A 27,219-nucleotide genomic window follows, 5' to 3' on the forward strand; every position below is an offset into this window, starting at 1 on the left:
TAAAGTAATTAAATGCCCGCTCTAGTCAAAACAATTGTTCAAACTAAATAAAGAAAATAAAAGATAATTAATAATTAATAATTAAAAGTCATCTTTTTCAAAATCTTAAACGGGAAACTAATAATCAAGTGCGAAGGGCCTTATCACTAATTTATCAGGGGTCCCGCTATTGCTCAATTGCGGCAACTCTCCCGGAGTCGCTGCCTCGCTGGGTTAAAAATACTCGGAATCATAGAATGTAAACAGAAGTCGGGATTGTCCCCGAACAGGGTCACCGGCACAAAACACGATTAGCTACGATTGATTACGACCCGATTATGTCTCAAATGTTTTATTTTCATGAATAGTAAAATATATACCCTTTACACGCATCCAAGCTGTTGTAAAAGTATACCCTTTTTCCCCGATTTGGGCAATTCTGGCACCCTTTGCACTGTACGCGCGTACATCGCCTGTCCGTGAAAAGCTACCCTTTTTACGCGTTTTTGTACACGAGCATGGTGTCCACCTTGTAATGGCAGTGGCCCCCCAGGGGATACAATGCGCAAGTTGAAACTGTTTATACATTCATAGAAAGTGCCTAGTCAGTCATAAGGGTTTGGCTTTGAAGTATTAAACCATCAAATTTAATTTTAAAAATAAAATGCAACTTTTTCAAAATTTACAAATATTTTCATTAACAATATCTTTCTTAATCTTTCAGCTGGTGGACAGAAGAGTGGTGCAGTAGACCCTAAGTTAGCAAATCTGGTAAATAACGTACACCCACAGCAAGGAACCATGCTGCACATGGCATCCAAGGTAATTATTATTGACACCATTTACATGTACAGTGCTATCTAGCTCGGGGTATGTAGATTAGTGTTATAGTTAATACAGGGTATAAAAGTTCCTCCCTGCGAAATGTTGGTATCTACAAAATGCTGCATGTATTTGAACAAAGTTGTTTCAAAAAGGTTATAAATTTACATCAAGTGAGTGCAATAGCAGACTTTAGCTGGAAGCTTCGCTTGGCCAGTTCTCCACAGAAGAACTGGTTACAGTCCTGCATACTATATCAGTGCATTAAGCTAGTAGAGACAATATGATATGACTGGGCAAGTTTGTCATAAATTGCACAAAATGTAACGCAGCTGTTGTAAATACGTCTATAGTTTTGTAACTAATAATTGTTTTTACAATTTTCAACATAGAAAGAAGGATGATTTATTTACGCGCATTTTGATACCCCATTTGTCAAATTTCGTTCAATATTAACAACTCAGTAGTGCTTTTAAAGAAAAAATACCGGAATTTAAAAGTTGCAGTTTACAGCAATCAATGGTTATTGTGCCAGCACTGTAGCACGTAAAGCCCCCATTATCTTCACGCTTACTTCAAATCAACATAAATAGCTGCAACTTTTGAATTGGGTACCTTTCTTTCAAAACCCTGCTGTATTGTTAATTTTGAACAAAATTGGACAAATTGTGTATCAAAATGTGCGTAAATAAATCCTTCTTTTTGTGTTGAAATATTGTGAAAATAATTATTGGTTCTGAAGCTATAGGCGTATTTATAACAGCTCCGTTACTTTTTGTGCAGACTTTATATTACAAGTAACCAGCTGTTACACCTGGGGTAACCCACAATCACTCAAGTGTTTTCTTTGATGCACATGTATACAGGCTTTGAAATAAGCCAATTTTTTGCTGGCCCTCCTGTTGTCTTTCCGGGTTTCTTATGAAGTTGAAAGGACACAAAGTCGAGGGGCCTCACACATATTCTGATATTCAACATACATTTTGTACAGCGGTGCTTTGAGGTGGTGTTAGGGACTGTTAAATAATTATGAGTAGGGGGTAAAATTGTGGGGCAAGAATTTTTTGGTAAGCCGAAAGGGGGGTCAAGCAATTTTTTGCACACATAATGGGGACACCTTTTAAATAAAACACTTACATATGCACATTTTCCTGCTCGCTACACTCGCATTTAATATCTAGACCATTGAAGGTTTTTACACATTTGGCATGTGTTAAGGCCAAAGGGGGGGGGGGAGATTTTTTGGCAGGACAAGAGGGAAATTGTACCCCTGAGGACTCATAATTATTGCACAACCCCTTACATAATTTGGTTAGTTTACTTGTTGAAGTAAACTTATAATTCAACACATGTTTTTTATTACAGGGCCTGCCACTGACTCAACATGAGTAAAATTGATATTGTAACTCGAATAGCTGCTGTGTGCTAAATATGTACAATACCATATATAGCATTGTACACATGGCAGCTGTTGGTGTTACAAGGTTTTGCTAGAACAGCAACAATATAATGTCATTGTCTTGTTGTTTTTTTGGTCACAATTTCTATCTAGCTTGGGAATACAGATGTAGTGCGTGCCTTACTAATATCCGGTGCTGACCCATCTATCCATAATGAGCAGGGCAAGACTGCCATAGATATTGCTGCTAACCCACAAGTCACCAGGGTCTTCTTTGATGTCATGTTACAAGGAGTGGCACAATCAAAGTAAATACTGATTTATGTATCTTGTTTAATCAGCCATGCAAATATTAAATTACTTCAAAATATATTAAGGGCTGGGGTATGAACGTTTGGACAGTATTTATTGTGGGACATTAGAGCACATCAGATATATCGAATTGCATTCTGAATATGAAGAATGTCTTTCTGATATCAAATAATTTTGATTTTTGAAATTCGCAATGTAATACACATTTTATGGCAAATCATTAAAATTGATATTTTTGATATTAGCAGTATTCAAGTAAACTTTATAAATCTGATGATTTATATTTGAAGTGTATGTAGGTGGGATGAAAAGCCGATGATCAATTGAAAATGTTGACCTTTCGTATTGAAGATATGGATTTTTTTTCCCAAAACACCAACAAAAATTAGGTTCTTTTGGGAAAAAAATCCATATCTTCAATATGAAATGTCAAAATTTTCAATTGATCGTCGGCTTTTCCTTCCAGCTACGTACACTTTAAGAATATATCATTAAATTTATAAAATTTACTTCGAGGACTGTTATCTCAAAAATGTGAAAAATATCAAATTTTATTAATTTGTCATAAAATTTGTATTATATCGTGATTTTCATAAAATGAAAATTATTTGATGTCATGTCAGTAAGACATTCTTCGTATTCAGAATACAATTCGATAGGTCTGATGTGCTCTCATGTCCCACAAAAATACTGTCGAAACGCTCAAAACGCTCATTCCAGTTCCCTTAACCTGTTAGGTAAAATATATGGCTATCCACCACAAATGAGCCTGGAAGTAGGCAAATGTGATTTTGAGCTACAGTGCAATATATCCAAAAATTTCATATTTTGAGAAAAATTAGATTTTCACAGATTTGGAATATTTCATACTTCTCTTATACTGCTGTAAAGTTACACAGCTATACAAAAAATATAAATTATTCTAAATTTACATTTTATTGAGCTGGTACATGTATGATCTTTATAAACCTGTAAAAATCTCAATTTTATGAAGGGCCGACTTGTGGGCTCATTTGTGGTGGACGGTCGGTCACATATTAAGAGTTACCTTCTCCAAGGCAGTGACGTTAGTACGTTATCGCAATTACTTTGCTTATACAGAAAATGCACCACCTTCGATCGCACATAAACGTACCTGTTCTTTGAGTCAACACACAATTTCTTACTGGGCCCACTAGAATAAGAACTGACATCACTGCATGGAGGAAGCCAAATGGACTAGAGCTAGTATATAAACATAACATATTTGCAAATATCTCATAAATATGGTCAGGAGAATCTTTGCAAGAATGGATTTTCAAATCATCTTTAAAATTTCTGATGCTGAGTCTAAGGAGAAGGTTGGGAGGTATAGATTCTGAGATTTTATTTACCACTATCATGTATTTCACCCACTTGCACCATTGTGGGTAAACATTCTGATGATATCACTGCTTGTTTTCTTTCCTATTAGTATACCTCTGGTGACCAACATTCTCAATGCAGGAGTAGATGTGAATGGGATGGATGATGATACAACCAGTAATACAGCCTTACATTATGCTGCCTCATATGGTACAGCTCAAATGGTCAAATTACTAGGTGGTAAGTACCGTATGTACTTTGTTTGCAGGGACTGCCTTTTGAGGAGAGCAAGAGTAATACTGCTCTCCTTAAATCTGATATAGGATTGATTTTTGCTCTCCTTAGTTGACCATTCTTCTCTTCCTACATTCTATTATATTGTATATGCTCTGAACAGCTCTCCTTGAAGGCTCCAGAAGAGCAATTTAATGCTCTCCTGCAAATTCCAAAAGACAGCTCCCTGTGTTTGCTTATATTGTCACTGAGTAATAAGTGTGTTAGTGTCATAGACCAGACGGGGTAGTCTTCTTTTGATCTACGCACTTGCGTGCCTCGCCTTTTAACCTTGGAGATCATGGGTTCGATTCTCGGCAAGTTACTTTACCGAATATTTCTATGGATCTGGTTGAGAGTGAAGCTTCCATCCACTGGGCGGTGCATGACAATATATTTGCAATGTCAGGGCAGATGTATTTATGGGCTGGGACCAAACAAGTATCAATATTACAGACATTAATGCGCGCAAAGCACAGTATATGCACAAATCTTTTTAACCCTCAACCTCAAGCTTATAACTTAAGACCAGATTATTATTTGAAATTGAGCCTTTGCTGAAAAAAACATTTGGTGTATTTTGGTCACCATAGGTTACAATCCTGTATGGTGGTATATCATTGGGTTATTTAGGGTGTACATGACTCTATTTAATCTGTGGTCTGATGGGAACAGACAATGAAAACCAGTAAAGCAGCCATACATAATATGCCAGTTAAGTGTACCTGGTAGAAGATATCTTACACTTCCACAATGCATTTCTTCCCTGTATACTGATTTACTGTTCAGTGCAACATGGTTTGATATTGACAAGAAATGCCTCAGTTACCAGATCTGGATGAGCTTTGGTAATCAAGTTATTTTGTCACTATCGACTCACGTTGCACTGAGTAGCAAATCGGTACGAGGAAGAAATGCATTGTGGTAAGTGCAAGATAACTCTGTTTAATAGGTAACATTGCTAATAGTGTTCATTTACAATATCTTGTAATTTACAGAGCGTAAAGCAAGCATTAATGTGACCAACGCTGATGGCGCTACACCATTACATGATGCTGTTGGAAGGAGTGATGTGGGGATCATCAAAGAATTGATCACTCTAGGTGCAGATACAACCATCAAGGCAACAAAAGGGTAAGGCTGCTATACTCTGATCGGCTCATCATAGGCGAGACTCATAACATCGTGTACTAATATAGAATGGAGTACACGCAGCTGGGCGCCAAAACTATGCGAACTGTGCTTTGCATTTTGCGTGACTGATGCGCGCTTTTGTGAATTTATGTGTGTGTAAGTTGGAACTTTGTTGACTCGCACAGTAATAAAACCGAATAATTCTCTCCTATTACGAGCTAATCATAGTATAGGTAGTCTAAATGTTGAATGGGATTTAAGATTATTAACTCTAGATGGGAGAGTTACTTCAGGGTGTAATTCTTCAAGATTTTTCTGGATTTCAGGATTTTTTTAGGCCAAAATTTGTGCAATTGATTTTCAACCCATTTTGGGGTATTTTAGCCCAATTACACAGTTTTTCAGGATTTTCTACTACTTCAGGATATTTCGCGAGCTTTGAATCACATCCCCGGCTACTTGTATCTGATGATCAAGGTTTAAGGGGGATTGTGACAAGGATATATATATGCAGAGAACTGGTTGTAATCATACTTCTCTTTGATTAAAGTAAATCAAACATTCAAATGGATCCCTATATTTGTATTTGCAAAATTCAGATATAATTAAGTAGGCACATTCCTTGCTTGTAAATCTGCCCTATTTATGATTAAGACTTGAAGCTTACTAACTCAAAAATGTAATGTAATGGCAACTTTATTCATATCAACCATATTATTATTTTTCAGGAAATTTGTTGGGAAAACACCCATAGATATTGTTCAGGACAAACCAGCTATTAAAGCAATTCTAGAGAAGAGGGCAGCAGTACCAAATGGCCATGTCAATGCAAACGGTAGGTAAATGGGGCTATTGCTGTTGAAATCCATATACCCCCTATGGAAGACATGAACCCACACAAGGGGTGATGTAGATTTCAAGTGAAGTCACCTGTGCATGTGACTCCATCTGAAATTCACACTCCCTGTGTGTAATATTAAGATCATGTCGATTAGGCACAAAAAGTAATTGTTGTTTTGCCTTCAAAAGGGGAAAATGAGAAGGTTGGGTCTGTCGTTCTGGCATTTTTTTAACCTTTTAAAAATCCCCACAAATATTAAATAATATTTAAGGGCCTTTTGTCATTGACTACTGGATACTTGTTAGATAATCAATTTAAAACTAGTCTTTCAATGAAATATTAATTTTAAGTGAAAAATATCTGTAAAATCAGGTGGTGGCCGCATTGCATTCTCTAAATTCAATAAATTTTCATTGTCAACCGTGTAATTGAATGGGATTATTTTGAAATTTTAAAACGCTTGAAATATCACAAACAAATAGGCCTATGTTGATAAATAATATAAATACAAGCTAAAACCGTTGGGGTTCGATAATGAACCCCACAAAACTAACCAAGTATATTGGAAAATGCCATACGTCCGGGCGGTTTCACAAGTTGCCGGCTCGATCGTGTCATCCGCCGCCTGTGTAAAATCATCATTCCAAAAAAAATTGCAAGCCCAAATGGTTAGTCGCTAACGGCAATATAACAATTTTATTTTTATTTTGGCCTTAAAACAGGGAGTGGAATTTTGGATCACGGTGTTAGCTAGTCACCTGTCCACCTGTCATTTTGGATGGGCAGTTCACTCTTGGAACAGACAAAATTAATGCCTGTGACATATATTATGCTAAATTCTAAAAATAGTACTTGAATTAGTTTTGTGCAGTCAAAACAAGACCAGACTTAATAAATCAAGGCAAAAGCAATAGCTATTTGAACTGACTGAACCCCTAGAAGGGGCAGAGGTCTGGTTTTGACGGGCAGTTTTGGTGAAAATGATGGGCATTTGTCAAATCCTAGCTAAGACTGTGTTTGGGTGTGTCTACATAATTACTGAGCTTAATTACAATTACAATATTAACAGGTGCAGCTACTGCCAATGGTGAACCCAGTGAATCAGACACCAGTTCTGTTACAGGTAATGGTTTAACTTCACCACAAACACCCGGAGGTGATATTGATCAGGTAACAATCACTCAAACCTTGACATTTACCCCTAGTTGACCTTTCCATAGCAAATCCTACACAAGTTTGAAATATCACATAAGTGTAGTTTGACTGACCCGCAGGCTCCTAAGGCAACCCAAAAAGTGAGGCTTGTTCTGTGAGCCGTAGGCATAGTGTTGATCGCAACACAGTGGCGCATGTGAATTAGGGATTCAATCATGTTTCACCGTTGTTTATCATCGTTTAATAACGATGCGTCCAAGCCGCCTGCATGGTTTACTTCGCGAGAAACATGATTGAATCCCTTTCAACAACGAAAACAAGCTAAAGATTGTCTAATTCACATGGTTATTTCATGGGGAATGTCAATTAGTCATTGCCACTCAACCTCAGGCCTACAAGAATTCTTGTGATTTCTCTGTAGATATCACTGAGCAATGCTGTAACAATGCCCCTTAGAAGTTAGAAGATTAATACTTGTGTACTGAAGGAACTGTCAAGTTTAATATATGACCAGATCTGGTACAATCGGGCAAAAGCTGGCAATAATGAAACTGAGATATAAGCAAAAATGAGGTGAAAAAAACCAATAAAAACATTGTCAAAGTTTCCGACTTTAGCTTGAGTGGATCAGATTGGGTCACATATAGTTCATAGTCTTTAGGTGCATGCCATAAACCCAAGTGAAAAAGATCCAATTGCTAGAAACTAATTTGATTGATCAGGTACATAATAAAATGTGTATCTATCTCTGTATATGTGTGTATCATCATATTTGCTGATGTTCTTCATTATTCTCATTGTATTACAGCTATCAGAGAGCCTGCTCAACACCAGGGTCCTTGCCATCCCAGAAGTTCAAGTAGTGTTAGAACCTCGCCTACAAATGCTCTGGCCACGCCCTCAACGTATCATAGAAAACGATGGACCTGCACTAGATTTGGGTGCAGAATTCTGTATACAGCTCATCCCTGGTGCCTTGCCAGGTAAACACAAAGATAATGTACTGTAAACAAGTCAAATATACTCATAATGTCAAATGGAATTGCAAATTCAGGTAACCCCATTTGAAATTCACATTCCCTTTTTTGAAGATTCAGGTCATGTCTTTCATACAGGTTGTATGTCTTTCAACTGCAATAGCCCAAATCGTGGGTTTGAAATCTACAGACCCTCATTAATTTCCACAGGCCCAAACTGAAATTGTAGAATGTTAGTGTTACACTGGTCCACATTTTGTGACACTTTGTAAGTTTTACTCTCCATTCCAGAAAAATACAGCACTAATTTTTAGGGAATAAAAAAATATTATCATGTTCTACCAAGCTGGTCTATCATTTGCAATCAAGCCAACTTAATTGCTTGCATTACAATGAAAATTGATCGATATGATATTTTTTTTTTAATGCCATCATGACATGGTACTTGTAGTGTTTTCCAAATTTTAAAAAATTGAAAGAAAAGATGAACAAATCAGTCATCAAAAAGTCTCTCAGTTAGTACTAACTGATAAATTATTCAATCATAAATGTTAGATAAAGAACAGTCGAGGGCTTAAAGCTAGAATTGTCTATGTCCATTTTGGCCAAAATGAGTGAAGTCCACAATTAGGTATGTTTATGGATACTCTTTTCTTTGGTAGGAGTGACAAAGTCCAGTTGTGATGAAAAGACAGCCACAGCAATGTCAATCAGTAGTGTTTATGTTATATATTACACACGCAAATACATTGATAGTTCTAACTCTAAGCCCTCGAAGTGCAACATTTTGGGATGCTGTCTGTTTCACGGTATTGTGTGAAGTTATTTCTTTCATTACACAGTCATTCATCAAACTTGTTAGCTCATATTAACTCTTACTCTCACATTTACACAAATTTTTCTTTTTGTTTGTGTGTTACAGAAGCCTTGCCACGTATGGTTGACATATGGAGTGTACATATATCCCTATTGACAGAGTTAGGTTATCATGTGTTTATGGAGACAGGGACGGCTAGTAATAGCCCAATACCCAAAGTCGTGTGTCAGATTTGCCCGCACCTATTCCCAAGACTCAAGGAAGCTTATAGGCTTACTGTTACAGAAAAGGAGGTATGTGGTGTAATGTAAAGATTTGCCTATTGGTGCATATGGGCTCCTTTGACATAAGTGGAATTTTAGGCACAAACTATAGTGGAAATTTCATTTGGATGAACACAGCTACCAACAGCATAGCGAATATCCGCTGCATACACTGTGTGATGAACACCCGCGCATGCGTGACATGGAAGTGAATCCAATAATGTGAACTCACTTATGATTGGTTTGTATTTTCATTAAGTATCCAAGATTATGCACTCCTGTTGTATTTTGAAATATGCGCAGATATGGTCGTGGTTGGATCGTGTGCTGCTGTTGACAGCTGTGTTCATTCAAATAAAATTTATACTGTAAAAGTGGCCTTCCGTAAAAATCCCGCCAGCAAATAAGAGCATGGACCGTCAATTCATGTTGGGATTTTCAGAGGAGGCAGCTGTCTATTTGAACGTAAAATTTACCCCAAGGTGAAGGAGCCCATGTGCACCATTAGGCAAATCTTTACGGTATAGAAAATGAAAATATTAATTACTTGGACATTTAAACTGATTTGAAAGATCTTAAAATGATCATGCTGTGGTCATATTAATGAAGTGGTTGTCATTTGACTACAACCAGTTCTGCACATATATTTTGGCACAAAAAGTACAGGTCACACGGTGCCATCCAGATGTTTGATTCTTAACTCTAAACTCTTATAGCTTGCAGAGTACATCATGAATATTTATAGTACCTAATGAATATTTATTGTATTTCAGGTTAAAATTCAAGCCAGTGATTTCAGTGGTTTGTGGTATGGAGCATGTACACTCAATCAGTTAATAAGACTGTGTAGAACCGATGGGATACCACAAATACATGTAAGTAGTATGCCATGTGCTGTTCCAGTTGACATCCATACACCCTGGAAATGAAGGCTTAGTCTGCCACTGAATAGGTGACTCCCAATAGAGGCCGTCAGCCTTTCGCCATCTTGTGGGTACAAATGATCTGTGTGTTCATGCGTCGGACACTACGCGCAGGGCGCAGCTTGTCACGCAGCTGTTATCGCGTATCAACGCGGTGATTTTGCTGTTCACGCATGGAGATCGAACGACCATCACAGCGTGTACCCACAAGATGGCGGCATATGACGTCACGCTGACGGCCTCTATTGATATCTACATCTCCTGTGTGCAAGATTAATGTCATGACATTCATAGGAGGTGTATTAGTTTCAACTGGAATAACCCATTATTTAATGACAGACTTGTATATTGACAGAAATGAGTTATTCCAGTTGAAATCAATACACCCTGGAAGACATAACCTTAATTTTCCACAAAGGGAGTGTGCATTTCAAATGGGGTTACCTGAATGGGTGACTTCATTTGAAATCCACACCCTGTGTGTGGGAAATTAAAAACATGACTGCCAATATACAGGATATATGGATTTCAATAGAAATAGCCCATTTGGCCTGAAATTACTTAATCTTATTGAAAACCTTTCTGCATCCCGGAATTGTTTGGAAAGTAGCCAAGACTGTATGGGTGCGCAGATCATCACTGCCCCCGCTTGACCAGTCGATTATTCACAGTGACGATCTGCGGTCGGATTTCAGGAATTACCAAATTTGGTCAATTAAGTATTATAAACATCCAAGAAGCCACATTAAATGGTTTCATTAAATCTTAATCTGCTTAATAATAACTGATGACTCCTAAAATGACTCGCTAACAATTTGATCACTATACCAGACAATAGATTACAGCAAGAACTGAGTTCACATATGTCGGGGAAAAATCATGATTGTTGTTGTCACATGCAGTGCAAGTGATTTGTGATGTGTATTGTAGCAATATTTTCTTACTGTTGTTTTCCCTCCCACCTTATCTAGATCACAGACTGGCCAGATATTCAATACAGAGGCTTGACGATTGACGTATCAGATGGACGCATACTAAGACTGGAGCATCTCATGTACCTTGTCAATATAGTCACATTCCTTAAATATAATCAGGTATGCATCGTGCAGAGTTGTGGGGGTGCCTGTATGTTGGTATGTTAAGTGTTTTACTGTACATCCAAGGACTTAGAAGCACACCAGTTTTTGAGGAGCTAAATCTACCATCCTAGGACCTTACATTTGTCCTTGGAAGTTATCTAAAGTGTAACACACAGCAGGGTGAAGTATAATGTCCAAGTATCGTTTTCAGAATAACAAGCCTACAAATAAACATACTAACCACATTTTTAACTTTTTAAAGTTTTACCACTCAATGATATTTGTTTTAATGATCTTGTTTAGGTAATAACTAATGTTAACTATTTTATTTTGATTTGATTCATTTCAAACAGTTGCATCTATATGTTAAATGTGCGTCCGATGGGAAATTTGAATCCACCATGCCTTATTTACAAAGGTGAGTTGAACATAAATATTTCCCCTAGAAATATCAAACATGTTTGTATAGCATGATTTTGATTTAAACTTTTGATCCAAACACAAGGAAATAATTCCTACCTCGGAATTTTCAGATGGTACTCCATCTTTCATCAGCGAGTGAGTGACATGAAAGATGGAGTACCATCTGAAAATTCCGAGGTAGGAATTATTTCCTTGAGTTTGGATCAAAAGTTTAAATCAAAATCATGATTTATACCAACACAGATGAACTTTCATGAATGTTTGTATAGCATAAACATGCAAAATGTGACACAATCTGCTCCATGAGGGCCAAAGGAGGCATTTTTGAAAATTGAGTTACTTAATTTTAATGTTTAAAAACATTAGACTGTCATATACTGAAAACACAGAAGTTCTAGCATACTTGGCAGTGTTCGAAATAAGCACTTATCCTCTTGTCCAAAAATCACCGGGGACAACCATATTGAGCTATGTACTTATCCCCTGGACAACCACTATTTGGATTCTTTGCACTCAAAAACATGACATATATATATATTTTGTGGACAACCAAAATGTTTTGAGGACAAGCAGAATTCATGCTTTAGTTATCCTCAGGACAACCTCCATATTTCCCTTATTTCTGGCACGGATACTTGGTTCTAAAGTTCTGAGGTTTTGTGATGTGTTATTTCTGATTTATTTTTTTACTCCATATTTCTACCATTATCACAATTTCAAAGTTGCAGCCTTTAGCCCCCATGGACCAGATTGTGTCACAAATGTTTTCAACCAAGAAATGTATTGCTCATAATTGCTCTGGCGTTGGTTGGTCTTTCACTGGTTTTTTCATTGCGATTTTTTTTCATTGAGTGATTAACTGATTGATTGAATGTTTAATATGATCATAATTCAATGAATGATTGATTGCTTGCAGTGAGCTCTTGGATCTGGATGTATACTGTCGATGGCGTTTCATGATGCTGATACCTCACCTTGACCTTGAGAAAGACGGCTCTCTGACAACAAAAGAAATCAACCTACTCAGGCAATTGTTGACATGTTTTGGCTCCAGCTCGTAAGTTACTTTGTAGTGTAGGAGTTAGAGACTCTACTTTTCTTTCACAAATTACTTTATTCTTTGCCCGTATGTTCACAAAATGGTTGTGTTTACCGCTATACTGTAGAATTCTGTCTACAAGCATTTATAAATGAGTGGTTTTTTTAAAAATGAAACAGACAAAAGGCATACACCCACCACAAAAACATTAGTTGGAGTTTGAGCGACTGTATTACTGAAGCAGGCACCTGTACAAATATGTAAGACCATCTATTGTAATGTTTTTGTGGAGGGTGCCTGTCGTGGGTTATGCTCGTAGACAGAATTCTATGGTATTTTACTAAATTTATCTGTGGAAATTTCTGCAGCCCTGCATTTGCCCTTCGTTTTTTACCATCTGCATAGTTATTAGCACATCAAAATTTGTGTATGACAAAGTGAGAAGTTTGTGAAAATTACCTTTTGTCAAAATAGTGCTCAAGTCAGCTCCATCGTTCCATTGCAGATTGGGATATTCCAGTTGAAATCCAAATACCCCCTATGGAAGACATGACCTGAATCCCCACACAGGGGTCTCCCACACAGGGGGTGAAGATTTCAATGGAACCACCCATTCAGGTAACCCCATTTGAAATTCACACCCCCTCGTGTGGGAGATTAAGGTCATCTTTTTTCGCTCACTAAAGGAACATCTTGATTTCCCTTGCATTACAGGTTAGTCAACCTGGGCCCAATCCTGACACGCAAACTGATCGAGATGGAGCACCCAGACTATGATGGACCAACCCCATTCTGTAAAGGCATGACACTACGAGACAAGCTGTCTATGATTGGTGTCCGACATGACCAAGTAGTTCTGTTTTGTTCCAATGAACTCAAGACTGAGAATGCAGAGCTGGTGTTGCCACCAGGCAGCATATTTATGCATTATGGGTCAAAGGTTAGTTTGATGAAGGGATTCATTCGTAGGATTAGAAATCAATTGATGAAGTATGGACGTCTTCCCGATAAAGAATTTTGAAAATAAATCTAATACTGAAAGTTACTTTTTGCAACTTTGCGCTATACCGTGTGCAGTCACAAGACTTCATCTAGGAACTGACCCAATGGACTGGTCACACGATAGATTCCATTTTGAATTGTTGCATCTATATGTACGATGTGCATCCGATGGGAAATTTGAATTCACCATGCCTTATGTATAAAGGCGAGTTAGAATCTATCAAAAATGTGTTTTATTGGTGTTAACCTGCTACCTGCTAAATATTTGGGCATCGAAATATGTTATGGACAAATGCAATAAAGCATCATCAGTTCAGTTTCTTTTGATCACATGCAACACATTCAAGAAAATTGAACACCTTTGGAACAAAACTGACATTTTGTGGGAATAGGGGCATCAGATGGTTAACAATTAAACCACTTGTTTTCCAGCTATCCAAAACTTGTATCATTAGTATTGAAATTGTGTATTTTTCTTCTTTTGAGTGTTTGGTTTCTTGCTTCAGATGGACAATGCGTGAATCGGACAATTAATATCAGATTCGCGCCAGGGGATTTCCATGGCCATAATGATGAATTGTTTGACTTTTTTTTTGTTTCTTTTAGATGGATTGTAACTTTGAATCACCAGGAAAACAGCTTACTGCACTAGGGTGAGTGTGAAGACAGATAAAGTGTGTGTAGGGGTGTGGGAGGGATGTAGATGGGTGGGTGCTTTACTTTGTATGTGTTTGTGCATTAGAATATATGTGTTTATTATATAAAATAATATAACTTCATTTCCATCAAACAAAAAAACATGATGATTGAGATAATGCATCTAATGCAAGAGACTGATAAATGATGTGTCCATTTTACACATTAACCCTAACCGTTCCAAACCAAAAAGCATGTGCACGGGCAGGTATCCCACATGATGCGATTGCGTCATCATGTGAACAGCCATATTGGCCGGCCAAGCTATTCCCCCGTGTGAAGGAAGGCCCGTGCACGTCTCTAGTACCCAAAGGGTCGGTGGTTCAAACCCGCACCTGAGAAAAAAGTTTTCTCTTCTTTTTCTCTTCTTCTTTCTTCCTTCTTTCCTTCCCCCTCGCCAAAAAACAACTAGTGCATTAGGTTTAATAGAACAAAATACACTAATGACTAAACATGTACAATAAAAATATAAAGATAAGTACAAAATGTATTACAGAGGACTTGTGTTATGAATGTCTTGTCCATGAATATGTGTGTAGGGGTGCATGTGAGACATCTCTTTAAGGTAATACACTATTTTAAAGTGTTGCGACAACATCTTGCGAATGGTAGTGAGCTTTGGCAAAAATTGCATTGCTCATTTCCTTGTAAGCGTGTAGAAGAATTCAAATATCACAGAAATACTTTTGTAGGTCCTGTGGTTCTTGAGTTATGTTGTAAAAAGGGCTGAAACAACAACACTTTTGTAAAATGTATATAACTCATTAACAACAATAAATTAAGCAAGTATATGATTTGTAGAATGAACTTTTGCAAAACATCAAAGTGTTAGTTTATGATAATATATTGATTTAGACAATGGAAATCGATTTTTTGGCTGCTTCGACCAACAGTACTGCATCTACCCTTAAGCAGTTTAGTTGAGACTATGTGTTTGGTATTTGTATTGCGAGTCGTGAATGAACTAATCTTTTGAAAACTTATAAAATTGTGTTACACTATTTTTTTATTCAATTTTCAGACAATGTTTTTATGCATGTCCTGCCACTGCTGCATGGAACAGGTAAGCTTAATGTTTGTTATGCGGACAGAGTTGTAACGAGTCGTGTCATTTCATGGTCGAGTCGAGTCATTTCTTGCAATATCTCGAGTCGAGTCGAGTCAAATGACTCGAGTCACTGTACAGTCTCTATGGGGAAAATCTGAAAATCCGAGTCGAGTCATTTCATTTAAAAAAAGTCAAGTCTTGAGTCATGACTTGTAACAAGTCTGCAGTCTGATAAATATGATGTGTACTTGTTAGATCAAGTCAACTCTGTTCTCTATGTTTCTTAGACGATTGTAAAAAGAGTCAGGTGAAAGAATTTTGATTAGGTTACGGTGAGGTGAACTAAAACGAGAACACAAAATACGGGAGTTGTGCTTTGTTCTGTCACATAGGATTAACATGCTCTGAAATCATTTTTCAGCATGATCCCTTGCTACAGCAGAGGTCGTTGGATATCAGTAACCCACGTCTGTTTGTGCATATCACCTAACAAGTAATTTTTGATCGGGATGTACATTTAACTTCACACATAGAGGTCATGAATTTCTTTCAAACTCCTGCTTTTCCTTTTACAAGAATTGTTTTCTGAAACTGATATTTTTGCAATATTCTCAAATCTTTGTAATATATACTACAGCATTTTGCAAAGATGTTTCACGCTGCTCGATTTGGGTAAGTTAATGAAGGCTGTTCTGATTGAATTGAATCGCGTCATCATCACATCAGCATCTCATTCGCCGATCAATCTGCATAGCACGGCGTGATGTAGGCGTGATTTTACGCAATTTTTTGGCCAGTGCGATAGGTCTTTGCAAAATAGTGAAATATACCCAAGCTGTATCAGAAATGCCGCAACATTTATATAGTCTTTTTAAATTACAACTTGTTTTCGAATTTCACACACAGTTTTGGCGGTTTTCCTGAGGCAGCCATAGGCAATATTTTCAAGGCTGTGCAGTGTGCTGCAACCTACCCTAGCTGTATAGGTCTACTAGTCACAGATTGGTCAGGGCATGTATTCACTAACCAACCTACAATTAGCTGGCCTGCTTTTGTGACTGCTGCTGGAACCAGTTGGAACAAGACAATGGATATGGTAAGGGTTTGCGGGGGAGGGTGTGTTTGTATGGGGGTGTGTGCAGAGGTGTATGTTCATGTGTGTTAGCATCAATCAGCTGGAACAAGACACTGAAGTTGGTGTGGGTGTTAGGGGGGATGGATGTGTTTGTGTGGGGGTGCGTCAGTGTTTTCCGCAAATGAGGATACACAAGACTTTTCACATTTAAATTGGCCCTACCTGCAAATGAGCACTGTCCTTGGTTCGCTTAGGTCTACAGTAGGTCGCAATTGCATGCCCAATGCATTTTAGAGATATGTCCACTATTGTGCAGTAAATATGGTGACCGCGGTGTGTAGGCTTATTGTGTGCGTACTGTGTATCATACACACCCCTACATCCCTGTGTGTGTTTGACGGCAACTGCAGACTATGTATATTACTGTGGATGTGTGCATGGTGTTTTCATCGCTTAACCGTGGACTAAAAAATAGCGATAACGAAACGGAATTTTACCCATCAACTGCGGACTGTAGTATATACACATATGGTCCGCGGTTTTAAGCAAGTATCGCTCAAATGCATTTAGCATGCATTTGAGGTCTATTTGGTTGCAGGTAAGTCCGCAGTTTAGAGTGAAAAATCGTTTGTGTGTCCTCATTTGCAGGGATACACCAACGCACATGAAGTCCCCATTTTAGTCATCAGTTTGTTGGCTAGACATAAATTTTAGACATCCTTGTTTTGATAGCAATTGGCGGTGCATACAGTGTGTTAGCATCCACTGGAACAAGTCATTGGATTTGCCACCCGTAGTGCAAACTGCAGATATTTCAAAATTAAAAATGCCATCGCTGCAACTTGTTTCCACAATGGAGTAAAGATATTTAGGCGCTACTTATGCCCATAAGATCCATGTGCATTGTATTCTAAAGATTTTATTCTAATAATTAAATTTCTTACTCTGTGTCATTGTTTTTTGTTGTAGGAGTTTGTACACAACAGGTTACCAGAGCTCATCAACAATCATGTATTCTTGGATGGCAATCTTGTGCTAGGCCAAGCAGTAATAGAACTGGGCAGGGTAGAAACATTCCTCACACGGGCTGCCCGTAACCAGTTGCAAGGAGAGCCTGTCAATCTACCCCCAGACGAGGGCTCATTTATGTGCCGGGTTGTGTGCAACCCAGATAACGTAGACCTGGAATACATTACACCAGAGGTTGTTCAGGTAAGCAGAGGTGCATAGGGGTGTCTTGAATTTCATTTGGGTGTGGATAGAGCGGGGATTCTGGGAACATATCCTGAACATTTTAAATTAATAATTAACTTCAGATTCCATTTAGTTTCATTTCTGTTGTATTTTGCTTTTGGTCATATATTACACATTCACCTCCGCTATAAGTAGGGAAGCTTTCAACCAATTGTGTTACTAAGTCATTGTGACATTTTCATAAGAAATAGATTTGTATTTCTTTTCCACAAAATGTTAGATTTTACTGTCAAATATGTCCCCTTTTAATTTTGAGCCCAACAACCGAGGTAAAGCAAAGAAAATTGAAATCATCATTCCAGCGCCGATGTCGCCAATGCTTGTTTCTCCATTGTATTGGTCGTGCTGAGGTTGTTCCTTTGATGTGGTACGACCATCCTGCACGCCGCCATGTATAAGTGCATGAGTGTTTTGAATATAGCATGTACGTGTTTGACTAATATTTCGATTGTGTGAAATAAAACAATGAGACACATTTATTATAAATCTCTGTATTTTTTCAAATACAACACCAAAAGAAATGATTAGTTAGTTCATTAATGTACATTACAGAATTTTGACAAAACTTACGGGCGTTCTCAGCAAATGTTACAATATGGCCAAGAATGACCACAAATGCTTGTGAGAACCAAATGCTGTAATGATTGTTAATGTTTTTGTTTGAAATATTTGAATTTGTAGAAAGCAATCCGTCATCTACGCAAATGTCACAACGTGTTGACAGAGATTGTCAGATCACCCCTCAACGACTTTGCCATCTCAGAACTACTACTCACTGCAGACTTGTTACTATGGGCTAGCAGGTAATTGAAATTCCAGTTGAAATCCATACACCCCCTGTGGGAGACATGGCTTTGATCTTCCACACAGGGAGTGTGAATTTCAAATGGGGTTACCTGAATGAGTGACTCCATTTGATATCTACACCCCCTGTGTGGGAGATTAAGGTCATATCTTCCATAGGGCTGTATGGATTGCACCTGTAATAGTCCAATCTTGGGTGGGCGCTTAGTTTTTACATTGTTTACATAATTGCATAAGTAATAAATGGCCAAAAATATTCTTTTATCATCATCAGTGGGCCATATATATCAGACCATAATCCAGATTTGCATGAGCAATTAATAATATTACAGTTTGATTGTTGTGAAGTCACTGGGTGGGCACTTACAGGGGCATGAGCGGTTAATGGAACACATATGGTACCTGTAAACAAGTTTGATAACATGTTAAGAATTAACTTCCATCATGTAGACTATATAGGATCTTTTGCCCAGCAGTTCTTATCTCAGACCGACAGAGGGCTTACCAAATGTAAGCATATGTCAACTTTTGTATAGGAGAGTTAAGTAAACTATACATTTTGACAATGAGACTTATAATATATCCATCAAGTTTCCCTGATGCATATCCTCATATGTCTTTGTCCAGCTCAATGCAAACATAAAGCCAGGATAAGGCAGACCACTATAAAATCTGCTTCATTATACTGTTATAAAAATTCAAGTGCAGATGCAAAATCTGGCTGCCATTACATTACTATCGGTATTTTTGTTACAGAATTGTCCGTGCCTTAGTGTTAGCAGGGAAGAAACCTGACGGGGACTTGGTAGGAGCAGCAGTCGTCAATGTTGGCCTTAACAATGTGCCTGTTACCGCCAAAACAGACTGTGCTAACAAGTAAGTGGGAAACACTCCAATGATTTTCTTTCAGAGCTGGTTTTCGTCATTGGACAGGAAAACCCTCCCTTGTGTTATTGGCCCCTGAACGTGTTTAAAGCAAAACCTCCTATGTAACCTGTTGGCAGTTTTGTTTTAAACATGTTCAGAGGTCACAAGCACATAGGAGGTTTTAGTCATGTTCATACGGTCATAGAATTTTCGAGGATCGGCATTCCCGAATGCGTCCACATGAATCCATTGAAGCATGGAATCCTCAAGTTTTGTAATGCCTGATGACATCAGCTCTGGAATTAAAACCGGAAGCTTACTGTGACCCATCTAGTGGCACTTCGAATTGAGCCGTATTAAATAATAATTAATCCAAGGTCATATGTTAAGCTCAGCACTCGAAAATTGCATAATGTATCATTCATAGGCGGTAGCACTGGCGGACCACCTGAGGATCACTGGTCATAAAATCCCCTCAATTTCTTGGGAAATTTGGGGGAAAACTTAGGGATTGGAATCCCAGAGACAGTTTGCACAAGTTTTTGCTAGTGATGTGGATGTGCCTTTTCTGTCCATTTGGTTTTTCAACAGTGTAGAATTAAGTATACAAATTATTTAAAATATTTAAATTCCAAACATTTAATTAGCATGCTATGACCCATTAGCACTAAATGAGGTTTGGATCGGCAAGCCAGTCAGGGATAGCGCTGGGTCAAAATTTACGGGGTCCATTGGACCCCTTCAACCCCCATTTCCAAACATTTCGGGGTCCGGGGTCATTTTTCCGGGGTCCCAAATTTTGTTAAGCATTTTTAGGGGTAATGTGATATATGTACACATTAAGAGTGTACATTATTTTGTGACTGATCATGTTTTGAAAAATTTTGCGACAATAATTACCACATGGCCACCCATGCATGGAAAACTGTAACATTTGTTAAGCTTATTACTGGGTAATTTTGTCATTTGGAAGGAAATTTACTAGATGATGTGAAACAGTCAAACTTTACTATCTGCGCCGGTAGAGGCAACGTTATGCAATTGCAGTGTTGCAACTTGCAGGCGAATGTGGTTCAAAATTCGCACCCTAACTTCTTAAGCTGATTATCATGTGCCCTTTCTAACACAAATTTTCCTTCAGTAATCAAGAGAAATTCTACATTTTTGAGTATAGGAAACTCACAAATTTACTAGCTGAAGCATTAAAATAATGTGAGGAATCTATGAAATCCTGAAAATCTTGTATAATTTTGGAAGATTGTCACGCAAGGCAGTACACACGATATTTTCGTCTCACCACTGAACTATACACCCATATAAACATTGCTACTTCTATGACGTCATAGTTGTCTGGCATTAAGTTTGGAGTATGAGATCCATGAACACACATAATTTGCATACTATAATTTGCATATAACGGAGAATACTGTATTTAGTTTGATGATCAATTGGCGAATTTCAGGGATCTTTCTTGCATTCTGAAGACTGACATTGAAATTTATTGCGTCCAGTCGGACGCAGAAGGTTTGATAATTTCAAAATTAATGCGTCCGGCGCTCAAAGTCGAAGACGCGATCTGGCGCGAACCTTGAAGCCAGTGTAGTGGTATAACATTTCACTGTTTGAAAGAAAGATGATTTCAAATTTTGATATTTGGAGAATACAGATGTTGGTTTTAACCAATTAACCTTAACCGAACCCATGTTTTTTTGCTATTTGAAGGGAAAGAACAAACGAAAAAGAAGAGAAAATGAACAAAGAAGTCACTTGGTACCCCCTCCCCGGATTCGACCCTCAGACCCCTTGGATGCCATACACAAGATCAACAGCCTGTAACCTTGGGGGGTTCCCTGGGTATATATGACTTAGGCTGATTGCGTCATTGCATCACATGGAATCCATGCGTGCACAGTGCTTTTCATAATGAGTTTTATATGAGTTTCAGTTCGGTTAGGGTTAACATGCATCATCTCACATAACAGGGCCAAGGTGGATTTGTCTTTAATCCATTAAGCTGTTAATAATAATATTAATATATAGATAAGATGTAGATTTTGCCCATGTTTTTGACCCTTATTTTAAAACATTTGACACTTTGATTGTCAGTAATTTCCAACTAAAGGATTAGGCTTGAGCTACATTTCAGTTGGCAAAAGGAATCATCAAAAATTAGTTCTGGAATCAGGAGCAAATAATTTATGCAGCCTCATTTTTATCAATCATATCTTATGTTCTTCTTTCTCCTCCTTCACAGGTTGTTGGAACTGATTGAGCGGTATCGTCAGGTGTGGTTGATGACCAGCCACTCAGCAGGTCTTGCCGACGCACTCAACATCTTCATGAACATCCTCCATCAGTTGGTCCCACAGCAGCCAATGGTTGTCACAGCTCATTAAGGAAAGCCTAATAATTATTTTTTTGAGGTCAAAAGGACCAATTCACTAAGCAATACACACCACATAGTGCTTTCATTTGCATGACTCTATAAGTGCATTGTTTCAGTGTTTTGTCTTGTAGTGTTTCTACTACATGTTAGTGTGTTTCTACTGACAATGAGCTATTCCAGTTGAAATCAACATACCCCCTGTGGTAGACATGATGTTGATCTCCTGCACAGAGAGTGTGGATTTCAATTGGGGTTACCTGAATGGGTGAATCCATTTGAATTTTACACCCCCTGTGTGGGTGATTAATACATACAAAAAAAAAATGTATAAGGCGCTTCTTACAGAGCGATCAGAGCGCACACAAAAAAGAGGTCATGTCTTCAGTAGAAGGTGTATGGATTTCAACTGGAATAGTCCAGTGTGGTAAAATTTGGGTAGGTAAAGCTATACGAACTGCTATTACCTTGTCGTCACATCGTGGATCACTACCGAGTGTGTTGCGCAGTGGGCACGGTCCACATTCAAGCAGTTGAGTTGTGCATCCGTGTGTCAATAAGAAATAACAATGCTGACAGTCTCTACTGCTTTGGATAACGGGTTGATATATTTGTGTTACTGCAAACATTTTGTAGAAACATGCTATATAGACCATTCTTGTAATCGGCATGCTTCAAATGTAGATGGTGTAAATAGCCTTAACATTGATAATCACATGAAATAAATTTTTAAAAAATGAAACAAATAAGCCAAATAGGCATTGTAATTTGCTTAGTTTTGGGACACTTTGCAGGAAAAGTGATTTTTGTGCATATAAAATATTATTTAAAATGTTTTACTAGAATAAAAATTGTTTAAAAAACATCATTATTTCATAAATTAATTACTTAAAGTATTGTAAATGATAATATCATTACAATGATAAATGAATGAATAATAATTACAGCAATGTCCCCGATATGTCAGAGGTCAAAGTGTCCCAAAACCGCTCTCAAAAACGGGAAGTTACAATGCCGATTGGGCTTATTACATCAGTTTCATGTTAATTTTTACTTTACATATTTATCAATGTTAAAACAATTTAACTCCATCCAGGACTGAAGTGTGCCATTTAAAAGAATAGTCTATAGTCAGTGCCATATTTTTGTAATGTAATTATATGGAATTGGGAGAATTGGAGATTATTTTTTGTGGCTGCATTATGCTTTTCATTCAGGTTGATTTACCCATACTGCCAAAACCCTAATTATTTTATATTTCTATAAACTCCTAATAAGGCACCATTAAAAAACCACTTCTCCGTTAGATATGTGTCTTTTTTTGTGTTTTTCAGTGACATTTCATAATTCAGTTCAGTTCATTTTACAAATAGTAGGTTTAGCTCAGTTAGCTCAGAGGAATGCTTAATGTCATTAATTTAGGAAAATAGAGAACTTCAATTCAATTCACAATTATAGGGTCTGGTTGAATGAGAGTATATGTGATCCACTCCGACAAAACCCGGAACAAGTCACCAGACGAGTTATAGGCTTCTAAAGGTGACATTCGGATTTAAAAAAATCCAAATTTTGAAATTATTAATTTCATGGTATTTGACTGTGGGACTATGTGAACTTTCAAATCCCTGAAAGTACTATTAATAATTAACAGTTGAACTAGAATAATCCCTATTCAATCTTGTGTAAAGTAGAAAATTAATTGACCCATTACTCAGAATAGTAATTTGGCAAAAATATAAGGGTTTCATTTACAAAATTATCCATATTTTGAAAAGTATTGATGCTATTTATATAATTTTTGTATTATTTTAAAGCCTTTTGTCTAGTGCTTACATTGATATGTAAATCATGAATTGTCAAAAATGTGGTTTGTTCCTGGTTTTGTCAGAGCGGGTCACAAATGCTTTATCATTATTAGCATGGGAGATAATAAATTATTTTAATCATTTCTATTGTATTGTGTTGTATATATTGTTATATATGTTATACATATTAAAATATAATCACTAAGTAAGCACAAATAATATTTTTTCTAGGTTCTTCATTACATATTTCTTTTATTATGTATAATTGACAGACCTGCCAACTGTCCCTCATTTTGAGGGGCTGTCCCTCATTTGGGGTTTACCAAAGTGAAAATGAGGGACAGTCCTGTTTTCTGAAAATTTCAGTGATGGCAAATTTAAATGTAAGAACAGCAGAAAATGATGAAAATGTCACTTTGAAATTTGCTATAGCATTCTATTATGATAAATTCAGACCTGCAAAACCTCTGAATTCTGAAAGTATTGCACACCCCAAGTCTTTGAATTTGTCTGTACCTGGTTAATACATACTGTACAATCTACAAGGTTTTGGTCTCAATGTCCCTCATTCTGACTTCGGTAGGTTGGCAGGTCTGAATTGAATACAAGACATGTTATTTATAGAATAAGTAACTTGCCAGTCAGAAATGAGTGAAAGAAAATCAAAATAAGAATCATCAAAGGTGAGCAAATTATAGAATCAGTGGGATGTTTACAAGTCTTAAAATTGTTTTCTTAATGATTTCATATTAAAATGACTGGAGGCCAAAGAAGATATCTTACACTTCCCATAATGCATTTCTCATTTCAATTTTCTGTACTGATTTGCTATCAAGTGCAACATGTGACAAAATGTACCGCAATGAACAGAGCATATGCAAAATATCTTTATATCTTGATTATCAACCCATGTTCAGCCAGTCTATTCTCAGAATGAAAACAAATGGAAGCTGTACAAAGTGAGTGTCATTTGATGAAATGATGCAAAGGGAAGGGTAAGGCCCTGTATCCATAGGCTGTTCCCTTGTGGCGTGTGCCCTTGTTCCGTGTTCACTTGTTCCCATGTGACCTGCCACACAGACAACGAACCTTTGTTTTGCTTAGTGGCCGTATCTATAGGTTGTCTGTGTGGCAGGTCACATGGGAACAAGTGAACACAGAACAAGGGCACACGCCACAAGGGAACAGCCTATGGATACAGGGCCTAAGATGTCTTCTCTGACTAGAGGCTGCGTTCTCTGTATTTCACTCGACTGAGTCTAAAAATGTATTTCTTATACATCTTGTAGATGTTCAAATGTTGATCCATATATGTGATGCGATCAAGCAAAATCAGTCGGAACTCAGAAATATTACATTCTCAGTTTCTTATTGGATAGTAAAAAGCATTTGCTCCATTTTGCAGAAACCACATTGAAATTGAGCAACCAGTTCCAAATATGAGCAATTCTAGAGTTTCCAAAACAAGAGGAAACAAAAGGAAATATTGCCTTTGTTTGGCTATATCTCAAAATCAATATTTTTGAGTTCCGACTGATTTTGCTTGATCGCATCACATATACTAGTATGTGACCCATCCGAGCGAATAACATACCTCAACAAGACACCAATTATTTCTGATAAGGGTCTGTTTCTCACCCTTATCTAATACATTTATTGTTGGGTAGCATAGGCATTTCTTGAGTGGTCAAATAATGACCCTTGATAGGATCAGGAGGAGTTAAATGGCTATTCCAAATGGAATCCATACACCCCCTATGGAAGGCATGAACTTAATTTCCCACACAGGGGGTGTAGATTTCAAATAGAGTTGCCCATTCAGGTAATCCCATTTGAAATGCATGCTCCCTGTATGGAAGATTAAGGTCATGTCTTCCATAGGGGTGTATGGATTTTAAATGGAACAGCCTAAACTTCTTACATGCCCACAAGGTGAAAGTGACCCTTAAGATTTGGTGACTTCAAGAAAAAGTGCAATGTTATATACATGTAGCTACAGAATTTTGTATACTCTCCAAACAAAGTGTGTTTTTTTCTGTTAAGAAAAAGTCCTGCCTTTTTTTATTGGTTCTTAAATTTAGTTGTCGGTACTGTCTGACCTCTCTTATCTGGACTGCTTTTAAATGGATCACTCTGTTATCTGAACAGACGATCTCCAAAGGAAAACATTTTCCCGTCATGCTATGAATCATTGGAAGGACATTCGTCAGTGTTGCCAGGACCGCGACACTCCGGCACTTGTTGGAAGACAGAGTACAGCAGACAGTACATGTACAATTGTGATTTCCGCATTTATAATTAAGATTACGTCATTGCCAGAGCTTGTTTTATTAATGATTGACAGCGGTGGGCGGACTTATACTCTTTGTTTTGTGAGCGGTACAAAAAAGTGATTCCCTGATAAATTAATAAATTAGAATTTGTACCGTCTCTTCCTCAGACGTCTATGTAGGACTCTATGGTATCTTCTCATTACACGATCGTAGTAAGACTTGGCCGGCGAAGACGCTCGCGAATTGTCGGTCTTAAACTGCTGTATAGCATGGTATTGGCAGTTTGTACAGAGTGTCTTATCTCATAGTATAAAATCTCTGGTGTTGCATACAGCATGTTGTTTGACATGAATACCATCTTTTCAGTGTCATTACCTCATTAAGTTATCTCTTTTTGCCCCAATTCAACACATTCAGTGCAGAATTACGCGCTATTTACCTGATTTTTCACTTATCCAGCCATTTGTTGGTCCCATCATGGCTCGGATAAGAGGTTGGCCTGGCAATTCATTTTTCAGTCATTCTTCTCATGCAATTTGTAATGGCTATTCCAGTTGAAATTCTTACACCCTCTATGTAAGACATGACCTTTAATCTCCCACACAGGGAGTGTAGAATTCAAATTGAGTCGCCCATTTAGGTAACCCTAATTGAAATTCACACTCCCTGTGTGTAGGATTAAGGTGATGTCTCCCATTGGGTGTGCATAGATTTCATAACATGCTCAATCTGAGGCTATTGACGGACGTGTTGATATTGATACTACACTTTATTCCGTACAGTATGCGTATTGTTATAGAGGGCCATGCTATGGGCTGTGTGCATTGTAATGTACAAAAATTAGCCTGGGTTCGCAACAGTAACCTCAGATCGTGCACTGTCTAATAAATTTCAACTGGAACAGCCCATTAAGCATGTGCTGCTCCTGAAAGTCGTCTACAATACACCATGTGTCTACTTTTAACTGTGTTAAAGTTATAACACAAATGTTACAATGTAATTATTTTAGAGTAATACTCCAGACAGAACAACTCATGCAGTTCTGTATCTAATAAAATTTATTTTTGTGTTGGTAAAACCAAATATAGTCTTCTTTGTGTTACTTTGTCAAAAATGGATGATTGTGGTACTCTCAGTCCATGGAGAAATACTCGATTTATTGCCCCTTTTCCATCTGGGTGGTGTTTGAATTTCCACTAAATATGCTATATGATCCAACATCCCCACAGGGA

The 27,219-nt window shown here is 37.6% G+C and overlaps 1 protein-coding gene across 1 annotated transcript in view; it reads left to right on the forward strand.

The window, feature by feature from the left end:
* The window catches only part of LOC140151840 (uncharacterized), a 30,302-nt gene extending 3,232 nt beyond the window's left edge, over positions 1-27,070 (forward strand). The window contains exons 2-21 of the mRNA XM_072174196.1: positions 704-801; positions 2,354-2,508; positions 3,966-4,096; positions 5,128-5,263; positions 5,992-6,098; positions 7,174-7,274; positions 8,068-8,242; positions 9,159-9,346; positions 10,090-10,191; positions 11,211-11,333; positions 11,672-11,736; positions 12,658-12,798; positions 13,495-13,720; positions 14,389-14,435; positions 15,500-15,541; positions 16,433-16,622; positions 17,571-17,813; positions 18,537-18,658; positions 19,416-19,535; positions 21,781-27,070. Coding sequence (XP_072030297.1) covers positions 704-801; positions 2,354-2,508; positions 3,966-4,096; positions 5,128-5,263; positions 5,992-6,098; positions 7,174-7,274; positions 8,068-8,242; positions 9,159-9,346; positions 10,090-10,191; positions 11,211-11,333; positions 11,672-11,736; positions 12,658-12,798; positions 13,495-13,720; positions 14,389-14,435; positions 15,500-15,541; positions 16,433-16,622; positions 17,571-17,813; positions 18,537-18,658; positions 19,416-19,535; positions 21,781-21,922 — 2,654 coding nt within the window. The 3' untranslated portion in view covers positions 21,923-27,070. The remainder of the gene's footprint in view (positions 1-703; positions 802-2,353; positions 2,509-3,965; positions 4,097-5,127; positions 5,264-5,991; positions 6,099-7,173; positions 7,275-8,067; positions 8,243-9,158; positions 9,347-10,089; positions 10,192-11,210; positions 11,334-11,671; positions 11,737-12,657; positions 12,799-13,494; positions 13,721-14,388; positions 14,436-15,499; positions 15,542-16,432; positions 16,623-17,570; positions 17,814-18,536; positions 18,659-19,415; positions 19,536-21,780) is intronic.
* The last annotated feature ends 149 nt before the right edge of the window (positions 27,071-27,219 follow it).

This window comes from Amphiura filiformis, chromosome 1 (genome assembly GCF_039555335.1).
Source record: "Amphiura filiformis chromosome 1, Afil_fr2py, whole genome shotgun sequence".
In the NCBI taxonomy this organism is placed as follows: domain Eukaryota; kingdom Metazoa; phylum Echinodermata; class Ophiuroidea; order Amphilepidida; family Amphiuridae; genus Amphiura; species Amphiura filiformis.